Source organism: Ailuropoda melanoleuca, chromosome 14 (genome assembly GCF_002007445.2).
Source record: "Ailuropoda melanoleuca isolate Jingjing chromosome 14, ASM200744v2, whole genome shotgun sequence".
Taxonomy (NCBI): Eukaryota; Metazoa; Chordata; class Mammalia; order Carnivora; family Ursidae; genus Ailuropoda; species Ailuropoda melanoleuca.
Genome location: NC_048231.1, coordinates 81,699,918 through 81,713,804, shown reverse-complemented (window position 1 = coordinate 81,713,804; position 13,887 = coordinate 81,699,918). Strand labels below are relative to the sequence as shown.

Sequence of the window (13,887 nt, the reverse complement as noted above, 5' to 3'; positions counted from 1 at the left end):
GAGGACACCCGGGCCTCCTTGTTGCCGCAGCCGGGTCGGGGCGAGCAGCTCCTGAGGGGAGTCCCGGCGGCCAGCCGCGGCCAGGGGAGGGGGCGCCGGCGGCCCCCGCATTAGTGAGCAGCTTGCGCCCAGGAGGGCGAGAGCGCGCTACCCGCCAGGGGCCCGCCGCCGCCGCGCCGCCCTCCCCCGCGCTGTCAGCCCCGCCGGGCGCAGCCGCCGCCGCAGCATCTTCTGCCCCTGCGCCCCCGTCAGCCCCGAGGAAGTCCCCGCCGAGGACCGGGGCCCCCGGGAGCGCAGGAGGAAAGACCAGACTCCCCTAAAACACCCCGATGCCGAGGATTGAAGCAGCCTAGCCAGAGCTTTCCGTGGATTAAAAAAAAATACACGATTTTTTTTTCCCTTGGCAGAAGAAAAGGAGAGGAAGACCAGCGGGGCTCTGCAAGGAAAAAAGGGGGATGTAACTCGTGGATACGTTTTTTTCCCACCCCTCAAATGTCTTGTTCTACTTTGTAAACATTTTCTTTTTTTAAACCCCAGCTCCAGCCGGACGCCCCCAGACCTCCGGGGGTGCGAGGAGGTGGTGGTTTTCATTTTGGGCTTTGCATATTTGGTTCTTAGATTTTTGAGAGCTTCTTATTCCGCCAGACATCTCATGCGGGGTGAAGTCCACTCGGCCCCCTCCCCCGAGTCTTCGTGTACACGGAATTCGAGGAGATCCGGTTACTAAGGATATAGAGGAAAAAAATAAATCGCGTGCCTGCTTTTTTTTTTTTTAATTGCCTGTTCTCCCCACCCCCAAATTAAGTTCCTTAGGGGAAAGAGGCTTTTTCCTCCCTCCAGGAGCCCAGCAGAACGCCTTTCGTTTTTTGCTCCCGCGGATCTTCCATGTAGGAAGCCGAGGCTGGCGAGCCCGACACTCGGGAGCCGCTGCGGGGGGGTCTCTTTTTTGGGAGGCGCCGACCGGGGCAGGCTTCGCCGCCCCCAGGGAAGCGGCGGCCGCGTTCCTCCGGGGTGCGCCGGGGCCCGAGAGCCGCGCAGGGCGCGGGCCGCGCGGGGTGGGGCAGCCAGAGCGCAGGCCCCCGAGCCCCAGCGGGCGCCCCCGGGCCCCCGCGCGCGCCCCAGCCTCCGGGAGACTGGCGCATGCCACGGAGCGCCCCTCGGGCCGCCGCCGCTCCTGCCCGGGCCCCTGCTGCTGCTGCTGTCGCCTGCGCCTGCTGCCCCAACTCGGCGCCCGACTTCTTCATGGTGTGCGGAGGTCATGTTCGCTCCTTAGCCGGCAAACGACTTTCCTCCTCGCCTCCTCGCCCCGCATGTTCAGGACCAAACGATCTGCGCTTGTCCGGCGTCTCTGGAGGAGCCGTGCGCCCGGCGGCGAGGACGAGGAGGAGGGCGCGGGGGGAGGCGGAGGAGGAGGCGGCGAGCTGCGGGGAGAAGGGGCGACGGACGGCCGGGCGCATGGGGCCGGTGGCGGCGGCGCGGGCAGGGCTGGCTGCTGCCTGGGCAAGGCGGTCCGAGGTGCCAAAGGTCACCACCATCCCCACCCCCCAGCCACGGGCGCCGGCGCGGCCGGGGGCGCCGAGGCGGATCTGAAGGCGCTCACGCACTCGGTGCTCAAGAAACTGAAGGAACGGCAGTTGGAGCTGCTGCTCCAGGCCGTGGAGTCCCGCGGCGGTACGCGCACCGCGTGCCTCCTGCTGCCCGGCCGCCTGGACTGCAGGCTGGGCCTGGGGGCGCCCGCCGGCTCGCAGCCCGCGCAGCCGCCCTCGTCCTACTCGCTCCCTCTCCTGCTGTGCAAAGTGTTCAGGTGGCCGGATCTCAGGCATTCCTCGGAAGTCAAGAGGCTGTGTTGCTGTGAATCTTACGGGAAGATCAACCCCGAGCTGGTGTGCTGCAACCCCCATCACCTTAGCCGACTCTGCGAACTAGGTAAGAAGTTCTGCGCTCACCCCTTTCCTTTCCCTTCCCCTGGCGCTTTAGTGGTGGAAGAACCCCCTCTCCCCCCCGGGCTGTGTGTGTGTGCGCGCGCGCGCGCACCTGCCTCGGGGCGGGGGTGTACATCCCCTCCTGGGAAGAGACCTTGGCGACTAAAGTAGAGAAAGGACACGGGAAAAACTGCAAGGGCATTCCCTGGGGGTTCCCTTCCAGGTTTTTCTCCTCTGCTGCCCTTAGGTGGGTTGTGGGCACTGTTCAGGCACACACTCCACAGACACGCGGTTAAAAATGAGTTCCCTTCCTTTCCACATCAGCTAGGGGGTGCAGAGAGAAGTGGGGGTCACGCCTCCCTTACACCCGGAAAAGCGTTGAGGTGTGTGGCCGAGTTGGATTCGGTCCAAGCCCGCCAAGGAAGGTTGGGAGAAGCCAGTTGTAAAGGCTGGAAAGCTGCTGTGTGCCTTCAGTAAATGAGAGTCACGTCGGGATACTCTTGCCGCACAGCTGTGGGGTCTTGGGGCAAAGAGGGTTAGGATGGGAGGCCCAACTGGGTATCTCGTCTCAAGTCAGGATGGAAAAGAGCCAGCGGCCAGAAGTTGGGTGTCCCCAACCTTACTCTCTTTCAGTACAGTAAAGCACAGAACTGACTCGAGGATGGGCTTTCCCCAGCCCCTCCGTGTCTTTGCCGCCCCTCACTGCGCCGGGCCCTGTGCTTCGCTTCTGAGACCCCAGCCTCCTTCGCTTTATCCTTTATCCGCCGCCTCCATCGCTTCCCATTTCTCCACATCTCTGTGCGCGGCGGGGGATGTGCCTCGGGCTCCCACGGATCCTCCCAAGTTCACCAGCGCACTTGGGGCGCGTCTCCCGGGTGGGCTGAGAAAGGGGATCCCCGAGTTTCTGCGGGGGGCGGGGGTGAATGGCGCCCCCGGAGGGCGGGCGGGGGGGGGACGGGGAGGAGGCTTCGTCGCTCCCCGCCCCGGGAGCTGTGAAGTGCGCGGCCCGGGCCGAGCCGGTGCTTTCCAGCCGGGCCGGCGGAGCGCGGCGGCGGCGGCCGCAGACGTGGAGGAGCGGAGCGCCGAGGCTGGCGCCAGGCGGCCTCTTTTGTTTATCTGACAGCTAAATATCAAGGCAATCACCGCCTCGCGGCCCTGCCTCCAACCCCCACAGCTAAGACAAACAGTTGGGCTAAAAGAATGCCTCTGTTATCATAAGTTTCTATCTCTCGTTCTCATGGCTCGGCCTTTATTTTCTCTTACTTTTTTAATTCCAGAGTCTCCCCCTCCTCCTTACTCCAGATACCCGATGGATTTTCTCAAACCAACTGGTGAGTGGATGATTTTAAAAATAATCCTTCCTATCTTGAGTTAGAAATGGAGCCTGTAGAACGCGGATTTTTGTGTCGGGGCAGCGGCTTTGGGGAGGCGCTGGGCTTGCCCCGAGGTGATGCTGGGCTTCCTCTGTTGGAAGTTTGGTGGATTTTTCTGTTTTTGTTGTGGCTGGAGAGGGGTGTGTGTGGGTCTTGCTGTCTGTCTAGATTTTCTTTTTTGCAAAGGTGTTCCTAGATAAGCTTTATGTTCTGTTCCTTTTTTCTTACATTTTCACTCTCACCAGAGTTGGCTCAGCTTTCACACGTGGAATTTGATCCACGCAGAGCGTCTCCAGCGCCAAATAGGACAGGTTGATGGGAAAATGTAGAGGCTTTGTGAGCGCCGGAAGAGTCAGTGAGGATGGATAATTGGATGAGAGGGAAGAGCCTTTCAAAGGTGCAGGGAAGGCTTTGGTTGGAAGTGAGAGGTTAGAAAATTTAAGAAGTAAAGGTGACAGCGCCCTGGCGGGTTCAGAAGGGGAGGGCACATGCGAGTCCCTTCTGCCCTGGGTTTTCTCAGAACTCTTGGTAGGGACTAGACAAGTTTTTAGCATAGCTCTGCTGGCCTGTTGCTTTGTCACTGGGTGGCTTGGAGCTAGAGCAGAAGCCCGTTTGAGACTGCCACCAGCCCTGTGGTGGTCGTCTGCATTCCGCTGCTGGCTGGCAGGGCAGGGGCTCACCCTATGGAGCACACCGTGCCAGGGGGCAGAGGGTCAGCAAGAGGAGGGCTTGCCAATGGGGATGGGCCCTGGTGTCCTAGAGCCCCTTCTTCCACAGTGGGGGGGGGTTCACCATCCGAAGGGTACGCATTGTAACTTCGGCCTTCAGGCCTGTGTACGTGAAAAATCCCGCCCTCGTGACATTTTTGTTTTGCCAAGGTTCTGGTCTGGGCGAAGGAGATGTGAAGGGTTGGGCTCCATTTCTCTCTTGGAATTCCACAAGTCCTTCCTTCTCGTGAGTTTTGGCTGTTGGGCCTTCCCCCCCCACTAATTAAAAGTTTTGCTGGGGCGTTGTTATAAATTAAATGCTTTAATGAACGGTGTCACCAAAGCCCGCGCTCTGCAGCCGGCCCTCCCGGGACTCCGCCGCTCCCTGCAGTCCGGAGGCGTTGCTGCCTGCCTGCCTGGCCTAATAAGAGTCTGCAAAGCATGTGATATTTTGCTTTCGATTTACAAAACACCAGATAAATGGTCATTAATGAGGAGATAACCGGCTCTCTGTATTCCTAACAAACGTTAACTGAAGTCACCAAGCTGTTTTCTCAGAATGTACCTTGACTGGGCTTTGACATCGAGACCCAGAATTTCTTTCATGAGGTTCGTTCTACAAGGAGCCATCTCCGCCCTGCTCTAGTTTTAACTTCTGTATCCTTCCCACGAAGGAAGACCTGTCACCTTGGCCCCGGGAGTAAAGATGGCTAGGGGTCCATACATGCTCCCAGAAACCTAAAAGCATAGAAAAGGAGGGCCACGTTGTCTCCTTGTCTCCTTGTCTCCTTGTCTCGGGTCTCCTGCAGAGACAGCAGGATAAATCCATTCAGGGATTCAGAAATTCAGACAAATTCAGACGGTCCTCCTGCCAGGCCAGGACCTCCCTTTCAGTGAGTGGAGTGATAGATTTATTCATTAGCAAGTGTTGACATTAGGTAGCAAAATGTGTGTAAACAGAGAAGCCACAAAGACAGGAATGTGCCATTTCCAAGGGGGAGAAAAGTTTTCCAGATCAGCCAATAGGAAGTGATTAACCTGCCAATCGGAAACTCGAACAGCTGGTTACTCACCCAAAACGTTTTGTTTCAAACAAAACAAAACAACAAAAAGGAATGAAAAAAGGCCTTAGTTGTGGAGGAACAGGAGGTGGTAATAGGCGAACCCCCTCCCCTCAAGAACTGTCCTCATACCCTGGCGGGCAGCCAGGTCTGGGAATGGTGGGGCTGGGGACAGGGCAGGGGCTGGGTTTGCTGGTGGCTGTGGCCAGGGGCGTCGAGGTCACACGCATGCAGATGGGATGCTGCCCCAGATTTTCATCTTTAACCTGCCCATGAGAGGAGAGTACTTGGCTGGAAAATGGAGATCAGCTGCTTACGTTCTTAAGCACCTGAGCCCGAGGTTGGATTTTTGGTCTTGGGTGATTAGGTGAGACCCAGTCGCAAGGTTTTAGAATGGACAACTGTTAAAAAACCTTAACCAGTCGCACAACTAAGGGAATCCCTCGCACAACTAAGGGAATCCCTCGGGGAAGTCTCCAGCTCCTGAGGAGGTGGTAGGAAGGGCCTGGGGCTTGGTTCGGGTTAAAGCTCGGAGGTCCCATTTTGCTGTGGTGCAAGCCATCCCTCGGTAGTCTCTGGTAGGGCCTGAGCTTTGTAGACCTGGGTGCTGGGTGGTTCCAAACCCGCAGGATCTTCCTGGAAAAGTGTTAGACATAACTGAACCTAGGGGCAAGGTGGCTGCGACTTGGGGCTGTCCGAAGTCAAGACGACGCCCTCCCCTCCCACAGGGGTTGAGGACATGGTGTTTCAAAGTAGAGGTCGGTGTATGGAGTGGGTATGCTGAGGGGACTGCTCTGTGGGCTCTGCTGCCTGTGTCCTTTGCATCCGATGGTGTGGACAGCTGAAGAATGGCTGGCGGTGTGTGTGGGCAGCGTTGTTGCTGGAGACACTCCTTGAGTAGGCTGGGGACCCAGGTGACCAGTACCCATTTGGTGGATCAGGCCTCCAAATCATAGTTAAGAAGTCTGGGATCCAGCCCTGTTTTTACCTCTTTACTCACGCCTCTTAACTCTTTTGAACGTCTTTAAATCCAGACGATCAAAGAGTTAAGAGTTAGATGATTCATTCATTTGCTCATTAGTTGGTTCATTCATTCATTCTAGGGGCCTGATGATGTGCCTGCCTAAAAATGTGAATGATTCCAGTGCTGTGGGGTGTGCTGTACCCAGCGTTCATCCCAGTTGTGGTTGGAGGGTATGGCTGTGATTGGGGGAGCGGGGATGGGGCTTCTCTGGCCCTGGTGCCCCTTAGGAAGCTCAGAATCAAGTTGCCAAGAACATCTTGAACTCTCCTGGAACCATTCTTCTGGTGAGAGAAGTGGGATCCCCCAGCTCCCTCACCTCGCACCCCCTCTAAACAGTTCATTTCTTGGCTGGTCCCCTGGCTTGCGTCTTTCAAGGACCGTTTTTCCTCCCAGGGAACCCAGCACTTAGTGGGAGCTTGGTAATGTTTAAGGATGGAGGAGAGCCAGGAAGGGCCTAGAACTTGGGAGTGTGTGCAGCCTGGGCTCTGGAGAGCCGGTGACACAAGGCAGAGGCTGACACGCGAACTTTGGAGGGCTATCTCCCTGGAGTGTGTTTAATACATGAGGGATGGAGGTGTGGCCTCTTCGACCTTTATGAGCCTGGCGGTAGCTCTAGGCTAGTCTGGATGCTGGGACTGTCTCGACCTGACTACTTGCGGGGACTGGGGATGCCTGGGGAAGGGAGATCTGTGGGATGGGCGAGATGAGCGCCGAACTCTTGGGCGTGGCCCAGCTCACTGGGTGGCCCCTTGGGTTGTCAGTGACGCCTCAGTTTACCCGGGTGCGGGTTGAACAGGTATACTTTGCTACTTCACAGGGGTGGCGGGGAGGCCTAATTAATGTTTGTAAATCCCTCCTGAGATCAAAGGCTCTGCAGAAGGGCAGAGCACCATTTCATAAAAACGCTTGTGGTTGCCGGTGCGGAGCTGGCTTACCTTTGATCTGAGCCGGGCTGACACCACGAATGTGGTCCCAGCTCTGCCCCGCGATGCTGGGCTCTTCCTTTGAAACACACTTCACCCCTGGGATTCTGCCAGCCAAAGCTGGAGGAAGGGGGGTGTGGGCCGTGGCCGTGGATCAGTCATGATGTTTAATGCGGGGGTGTCTTCCGCTTGTGGGTAGGTAAAGCCTATCTCTAGAACATGGTGAAGGCCATCAAAGAAGTTTAGAAAGTGCAGGGTCTACGCCAGTTAACAAGCGGCTCCATTTCCTGCTCCCCCTATTGTTTTGCATTTGATTAAGTGTATCCTGTAAAGCTGTATATTCCTGTTAGGAATTACACTTCACCCTGATAAAATGAGATTGCACAGTCTCTTCTCTATCCTCTGCCCACTGCTCCGGTGCTCCCCCCTCCTCTGGTGAGAATTCTTGAAAAGTAGCTTCATCCAGCCTGAGAAAGAATGGGGGGGGTGTCCTGGAATTAGTAGTTGGAGGGGCAGGGGGCAGAAACCCAGAGGTGGTTTTGGGGTCCCATGTGCCGTGCTCAGCCCCCCGCCTCCTTTTTGGGGGGGAATGGACACTGCTGGTGGACTCCTTGCCTCGGGCTGCTCTTACGTTTGGCTTCCTCTTGGCCAGTGTGGCCAAGTGGGTCCGTGGGAAACTGGTAGTACACACCCCGGGGACATCCTGCTGGTGACCTGGGGTATTTGGGGGGCTGGAATTGTGCATCTAATCTGGTGTGTTTGTGGTGGAGCCGGGAAGCCCCTTTCCCGAGCCGGCCTTTCTCTGTGGCTCTCCGGAAGTTTGGCATTGGCATTGGTGCATGGCGTAGCTTACAGGGTCCTTTGTATTTTTGTTTCATGGAATTAATTAGTTGTGGTTCGGAGGCATGATTTTTTGGTTTAGTTGCTGGGAGGGAGGTTCTCGAGTCTATTTCTCAGCTAGAATTGCCATTATCCTTGTTAACATTTAGGTCACCGTGCTGAGCACCTGAGGGTGACAAAGATGTTGCAGAGAAGCTTCTAGTCTAGCTAGGGCAGACGGGATCTGAAGGTGAAAGATCAGCAAAGACGGCAGAAGGGAACTTCAAGTGCTGGGTGCCAGAAAGATTTTATGGGAACCGAGGGCAGGGAGCCTTGCAGGTCTGGGGCTGCCCGGGAAGGTTTCCGTAGATGAGTTTGGACCAGGCCTGGAGGGAGGTAGAACATTTCCCCTCCGGCTGGGAGCCTTCTGAGAATATTCTCGGTCCTGATCTGGTGGTGGCTTTGCACAGGTGTGTACGTAAGTAGGATTTACTGGATTGTTCCTGAGATTTGTACACTTTGCCATGCTTCTTATACGTCCGTTCAGAAGGAAAAAGGCGGCGAGCCTTGGTGGCTCAGTCGGTCAAACATCTGCCTTCAGCTCAGGTCATGATCCCAGGGTCCTGGGGTTGGGCCCCCTGCTCAGCAGGGAGCCGCCTTCTCCATCGGCCCTTCCCCCTGCTCATCAGCTCCTTCTCTCTCAAATAGTCTTTAAAAAAAAAAAGGAGAAAGAAGCCCCTTCAGCCCAAGGGCAGTCTTGAGAAAGTCCTAAAGAACTGGGAAGTCTGTCTTGCACAAGATGAGGAAGAGACTCATGGGGAGTCTGTGGGAGTGGCGGAGAACCCACAGGATCTGAGCAAGGAGTCTTCACTCTTGATCCTTCTCTGGGATGGTTGGTAGGCAGACGACAACGGGGGTTGAGAACAACCCAGGCGTCCTTTGACCTTGGGAACTACCTGGTTTCCTCAATGGGGGATTTGGAATAAGAAATTCCAGCCAGTCTGTGATCGAGCCTGACTTGGCTAATGATTAACTGGCTGCCCAGAGCCCAGACGGGTGACAAGGTGCTGTGGTCTGTCTCATGATGGGCAGCGAAGCCTGAGCAGACCATTAATAATCAGCATCGCGGCGGGAGTCAGCTGTTTGGAATGTGTGGTTTCTCTTTAATGCTGTTTCAGAATGTGCTTAAAAATTAATCTTGGTGTTGTTATTTATTTATTTCTCTCTCCTTTTCAAATCCACAGCAGACTGTCCAGATGCTGTGCCTTCCTCCGCTGAAACAGGGGGAACGAATTATCTGGCCCCTGGGGGGCTTTCAGGTGAGGCATTTTCTCTTATTCTCCTGGCAATTTCAAGACCTCTTGAAATGACTGGACTGTGGAGGAATGGGGGTGGCCTTCTGCTGCCCCAGCTGGTCTGGGATTGATTCTCACTTTTATGTGCTTCAACTGGGTGCATCCGTGGGGACTCGGGCCCCTGAGCTGGTCATTCTGCCGTCCCCTACGCATCAGGACGCAGGGCCTGCTCCGTGGAGGAGGAAGTGGGGGCCAGCTGTGGAATGGCGGGGTGCTGTGTTTGCTGGTTATTGTGAAAGCAGCTACTGGCTCGAAGGGCTTGCACTTGCTGACTTGGCTGTCATTAGTTGATGGGTTTAAACTCTGTCCTTAGTACATTGAGCACCTTGAAGGGGTGGATCCACCTTTTGGGAACTTGAAGACAGATCCCAAGTGTAGGATGGGAGTTGTGTGTCGGTGTCCTTGATGCTTCTGTGCAAGTTTTCATTTCCCAGTCTAGCTTGGTGTGTGTCTGAGCACGGGAGCCCTGCAGACCCTCGATACTTCGCAGGGCTACCCAGCAGGGAAGGTTTTCCGCGGGGCCCATGGGCCTGCTTGTGGGCCTGGAATGCCAGTGCTGGAGAGTTATGGGATGGAGGGAGGGGCATTGGGTAGCCCAAGCATCATTGTCCCTGAGGGGCTGGAGGAGAGAGTCATAAACTTGGAGAAACTCATTAGCAATGTAAGTGGGAAGCATTTTCCCCTTTCAGAAGACATCCGGTTTCCACCTGATTTCCACCCCAGTATGGCATCACTGGATTTTCTGAGAGCTAGCTGTGAAAGCAAGAGGGAAAGTAGACCGGGGGAGGGGGTGGGGGAGAAATTCCAGAGTTCCGTCTATTTGTTGTTTCTTGCTTTGGGACATTGGCATAGGATCATGACAGCTTGAATGGAAGCCGTAAAATTGTCTTGGGGGTTGGGGGGTGGGGGACACGACTGTGGTGTACCCTCTCCTGTGAGATGACCTCTGGTGGGTCAGGCGCTGCCTCCATGCCACCGTCATGCTCAGCTCATCCCGGTCAGCCCCCCACCCCCACCCCCGGCTCTCCTCTCCAGGAACTGAGCTTGTGGAAGCCGCCTTTAGGAAGACCCTTGTTTGTTTTTATTTCAGTGCAATATATACTCTGACTGTTGTCTGGACGGGAGGGTATTGTTTACCCAAAGCTCCTAATGAGGAGTGAGCAGGAAGGAGAGAGGGGACCCAGAGAGGGGCGGGAGGACGGGGCTGGACCACAGCGGTTGGAGGAGGGAGAACTTGCAGGAAAGGGTGAACTGCATCTTTTCTGCTTTCTGAGAAAGTTCCTGAAAGAAAGAAGGCCAGGAAGAGGAGAGGGTCTGGGCAAAAGAAAACACTCAGAATGTTGTTAGATGGGTTTATTTTGTAGATCGTGAATGGGTAGGGAGGAGCCCCCGCCCCTTTGAAGCAAGGGAAGTGGTAGCTTTTGAAAGGGGGGCTTTTCGGAAGGGTTGGCTTACTGATAGCATCTTGTCTGTCTCCTCTGCTGGGGGATGTGACGACACCACACCAGGCCGAGCATCTCCTCCCTTGGCCACAGAGCCAAATGACAGCACGCCCCAGGCAGCCCCCTCGGAGATGGGTGGGCTTGACTTGGCAGTCCCAAAGCTCTCCCAGTCCTAGAAAGAAACTGGGGGTGGGGGTGTGTGTAAAATAACGATTAACTGCTTCCCCGCCCCCTAAGGTAATTGCAACCGTTTAGATTACTACGGAGCTGTTAGGAGTGGGTGTCTCTGAAGGGATCGAATGGTTGAACAAAACTGCAAAAGGAAAAAGACCAGGGGCCTCCACATGAAAGCATTTGTTTTGAATTTTAGCTCTTAATTTACTAATTCCCAAGGCTTCAAAGTTTGAGCTCTTTCTTCTTTCCGTTCAGAGTTGGAGCAGTTTATTAATAATGTGCTGTGGGGGGAAATTGAAGAAACTTGATTTTTGGGTTGGTGCCCGGTGGTTTGGGGGTGTCAGCAGGGGAGGTGATGGGCACAGAGAAAGCCCGGGGCTGCACCCTTTGTAGCGAGCGTGCCCCCTAAAAGATGGTTCCATGGCCCAGGTCCCGGACGAGGATTTTTGCAAATGGAACGTTCCCAAGTTGATCTTTCCGTGGGGGGAGGGGGGTGGCCTGGGTGTGTCCGCCTTGGAGGATGAGGCTGGTGGGGGCTGTGGTGGCAGCATGGCTGAATGGGGCAGGGCCTGTGGTCGTGGGAGAGCAGGCTGCCCAGGGGAAGGGGTTAGCAGAGGCTGGCCTACTTCGGGAAAGGGGGGGGCAGTGGGCATCAAGGTGGGGAGCAGTGAGAGCGCCCACAAGGATCTGCCCCCTCCTCCCCCTTGAAATAACCTGAGTGTCTCTTTCACAGGCCCTGTGTGCTGTTTTCCTTCCTGTCCTGCCCTGGCTGAGAGCGGGCTTAATGAATGGGGCTCAGTTTAGGGTGGGAGGAAGGTCGGGAGCGGGAGCCAGGGCTTGATTCTCTTGGCAAGGGAAGAAGGGAAAGAAAAAACAGCCAAATGTGAAAATGTGGTGCCTCAGAGGTGGGGGTGGGGGTGTGCTCAAAGGCATTCCCCTCCTGAACTGCCGGGGTGACTCCAAGGCTGGCCCTTCCCTCTCCTGCAGGGAAGGGGAGTGGGCGGGTGGGAGCCCTGGGAGCAGGCCCGCTGGCTGCATTTGGAATCCAGCCTTGCAGCTTGGGGCTGGCCGGGGAGGCGACGGGCCCAGGCCTCCGGGACTTGCAGTGAAACATACCCCACCCCTGCAAGTTTCCTCAGTCTGGGAAAACGGCACATTTTTAGAAGGCTGGGACTCGGTTCCAGGAGATTGTACTTTCATTTCTGACAGCCGGCTCTCTGAGACAGATGGATTGCTCGGTGCGTGGTTTTGTGTGTGTGCGTGCGCGTGCACCGCAGGCGTACAGATAGACTTCCCCATGGACACACGCATGAGCAGGCAGGGGCCCCCAGGCAGGCTGTGGGCTAGGCCTGGGTTCCTTCCTCGTGCCTGGGGTGGGTGGACGGCAGGGCGGCCTTGCCACGAGGATATGCGCTTTGTGGGTGGGGGAGTGTTTGTGGATCGGTTCTCAACTCTGAATCGGCAGCCCCGAGTTCCCCTGTGCCCTTTGAAAGGCATGCACCTCCTGGAGCAGGTCCTAGTCCCAGACCCACCCTGGAGAGGTCTGATGGAGAGGGGAAGCTTCTAGGTTCGGCTGGGTGGTGGAAGCGGGAGGGTTTCGCTCCCAGAGCTTTCAGTATCACTGGTAATCAAAAGCATGTGGTGGAAGCTGCCATCTTTGCAGCCTCCATCTGGAGTTCCCGGCGGGGCTTGTTGAGCTCATCTGCTGTCCTGGTTTGGGTGGCTCGGAGGAACACCATCTCTCTCTCCTGCAGCTTCTGGGTTGTTCAGCGATAGGCCCACCCTTCACCGTCCTCCCTGTATGTGGTGATGTCTGGAGCTGGCTGGGTTTCAGACTTACGTGCCCTGCCCCCGGAGGCCAGCAGTTCGTCGTTATTTTAACTTCAAGAGTGATGCCACCATGGAATTCAAGGAAGGAGGTGGGGGGCAGTGGTGACATAGGTAGTGATGTGTCTTGCGGGTTTGGGAGGGGAGTTGCGGGAGCCCCAACTCTTGGCTGTGCAGAGTTGTGCTTATTGGAGAGAGCGTCCCACCAACCCAAGGGAGGGTCTTAAGAACCATGTAGAACTTCTGGTTCCCACTCTGGGTGATGGGAGTGTCCTTAGGTCATGCCCTTGTCTCTCCTCCTTCTCTTTGGTCCTTGCTGGCATCTACGATAGCTATAAAGAAGTCTTCAAAATTACCTGTATAATCTGGAAATGGGTTCTGGCTCAGTCTGTGGTCAATTTAGGCTCAAACCAAGTAGCTTCGGATCTTGTTTTTAAGCGCAGTTCATCGGCTCCATGTGAACAGTTCCTTATTGTCTGGCTTGGAATGGCGATGGCACACTGGGAATCTGGACCTGGGTGCCTGTCGCGGTGTTTTTTTCCTGTCTCCCTTCTCTGCCTGGGAGCAAGCGGCTTATGGTTTCACTGAGGTCTCCAATGCGGAGTTGGGGGGTGCGGGTGGTGGAGGAGAAGGACGACGAGGATTGAGCTCATCCAAGGGGCCCAAGAGCACAGGCTTTGGGGGATGCACCAGCCCATGTGACCATGAGTGAGCTCCCTACCTACCCACTCCCTTACCCTCAGATCCAGACAGTCTGGATCTCTAGGGACCCAGCCCGCAGCTCCCTGAGTGCCAGTGTAGTGACTCGGGCCTGGTCCGGCTCACCTGGTGCACACCCACTCCCCCGTGAAGACCCGTCATGGACAGCAGCTCGGGCTTCTGCAGTGCTGGAGGCCATGCTCTTCACCCTGGATGAAGGTTCACTCACGAAACCTCCTTTGTCCTGGAAAGAAAGAGGTAGCCACGCAGGGGTTAAGTGCAGGGAGACAGCACTTAAAGTTCTCTGGAGCAAATCTGGGCTGCTCTCCTGGACAGACAAGCCGGGCTTCTGCCTCCTGCATCCTGTCACTGAGGCAGAACAGGGCCTCCTAGCAACGGGGGAGGGGGCCAGCTGAGGGCCAGTTTCCAGGGTCGCTTCTGGCTACAATCTAGTACATGAAATCTCCCCATCCCCCCTTGGCCCTTTCCTTAGCAGAGCCTGGCTATAGCTGGGTGGACTTCTAGACCTGGGCGGCCTCTGTGGCAAGTTCCAGGCGAGTA

General features: G+C 56.2%; 1 protein-coding gene across 3 annotated transcripts in view; it reads left to right on the top strand.

The window, feature by feature from the left end:
- Positions 1 to 6: 6 nt before the first annotated feature.
- SMAD7 (SMAD family member 7) overlaps positions 7 to 13,887 on the top strand; it is a 29,078-nt gene continuing 15,197 nt past the window's right edge. Inside the window, exons 1-3 of one of the 3 annotated variants that reach the window (XM_019804210.2) lie at positions 7 to 1,926; positions 3,200 to 3,253; positions 9,077 to 9,148. In XM_019804210.2, the coding sequence (XP_019659769.2) occupies positions 1,311 to 1,926; positions 3,200 to 3,253; positions 9,077 to 9,148 (742 nt within the window). In that variant the 5' untranslated portion in view covers positions 7 to 1,310. Of the gene's footprint in view, positions 1,927 to 3,199; positions 3,254 to 9,073; positions 9,149 to 13,887 lie in introns of all 3 variants that reach the window. The other 2 variants (XM_019804209.2, XM_034642363.1) reach the window with 2 other exon arrangements.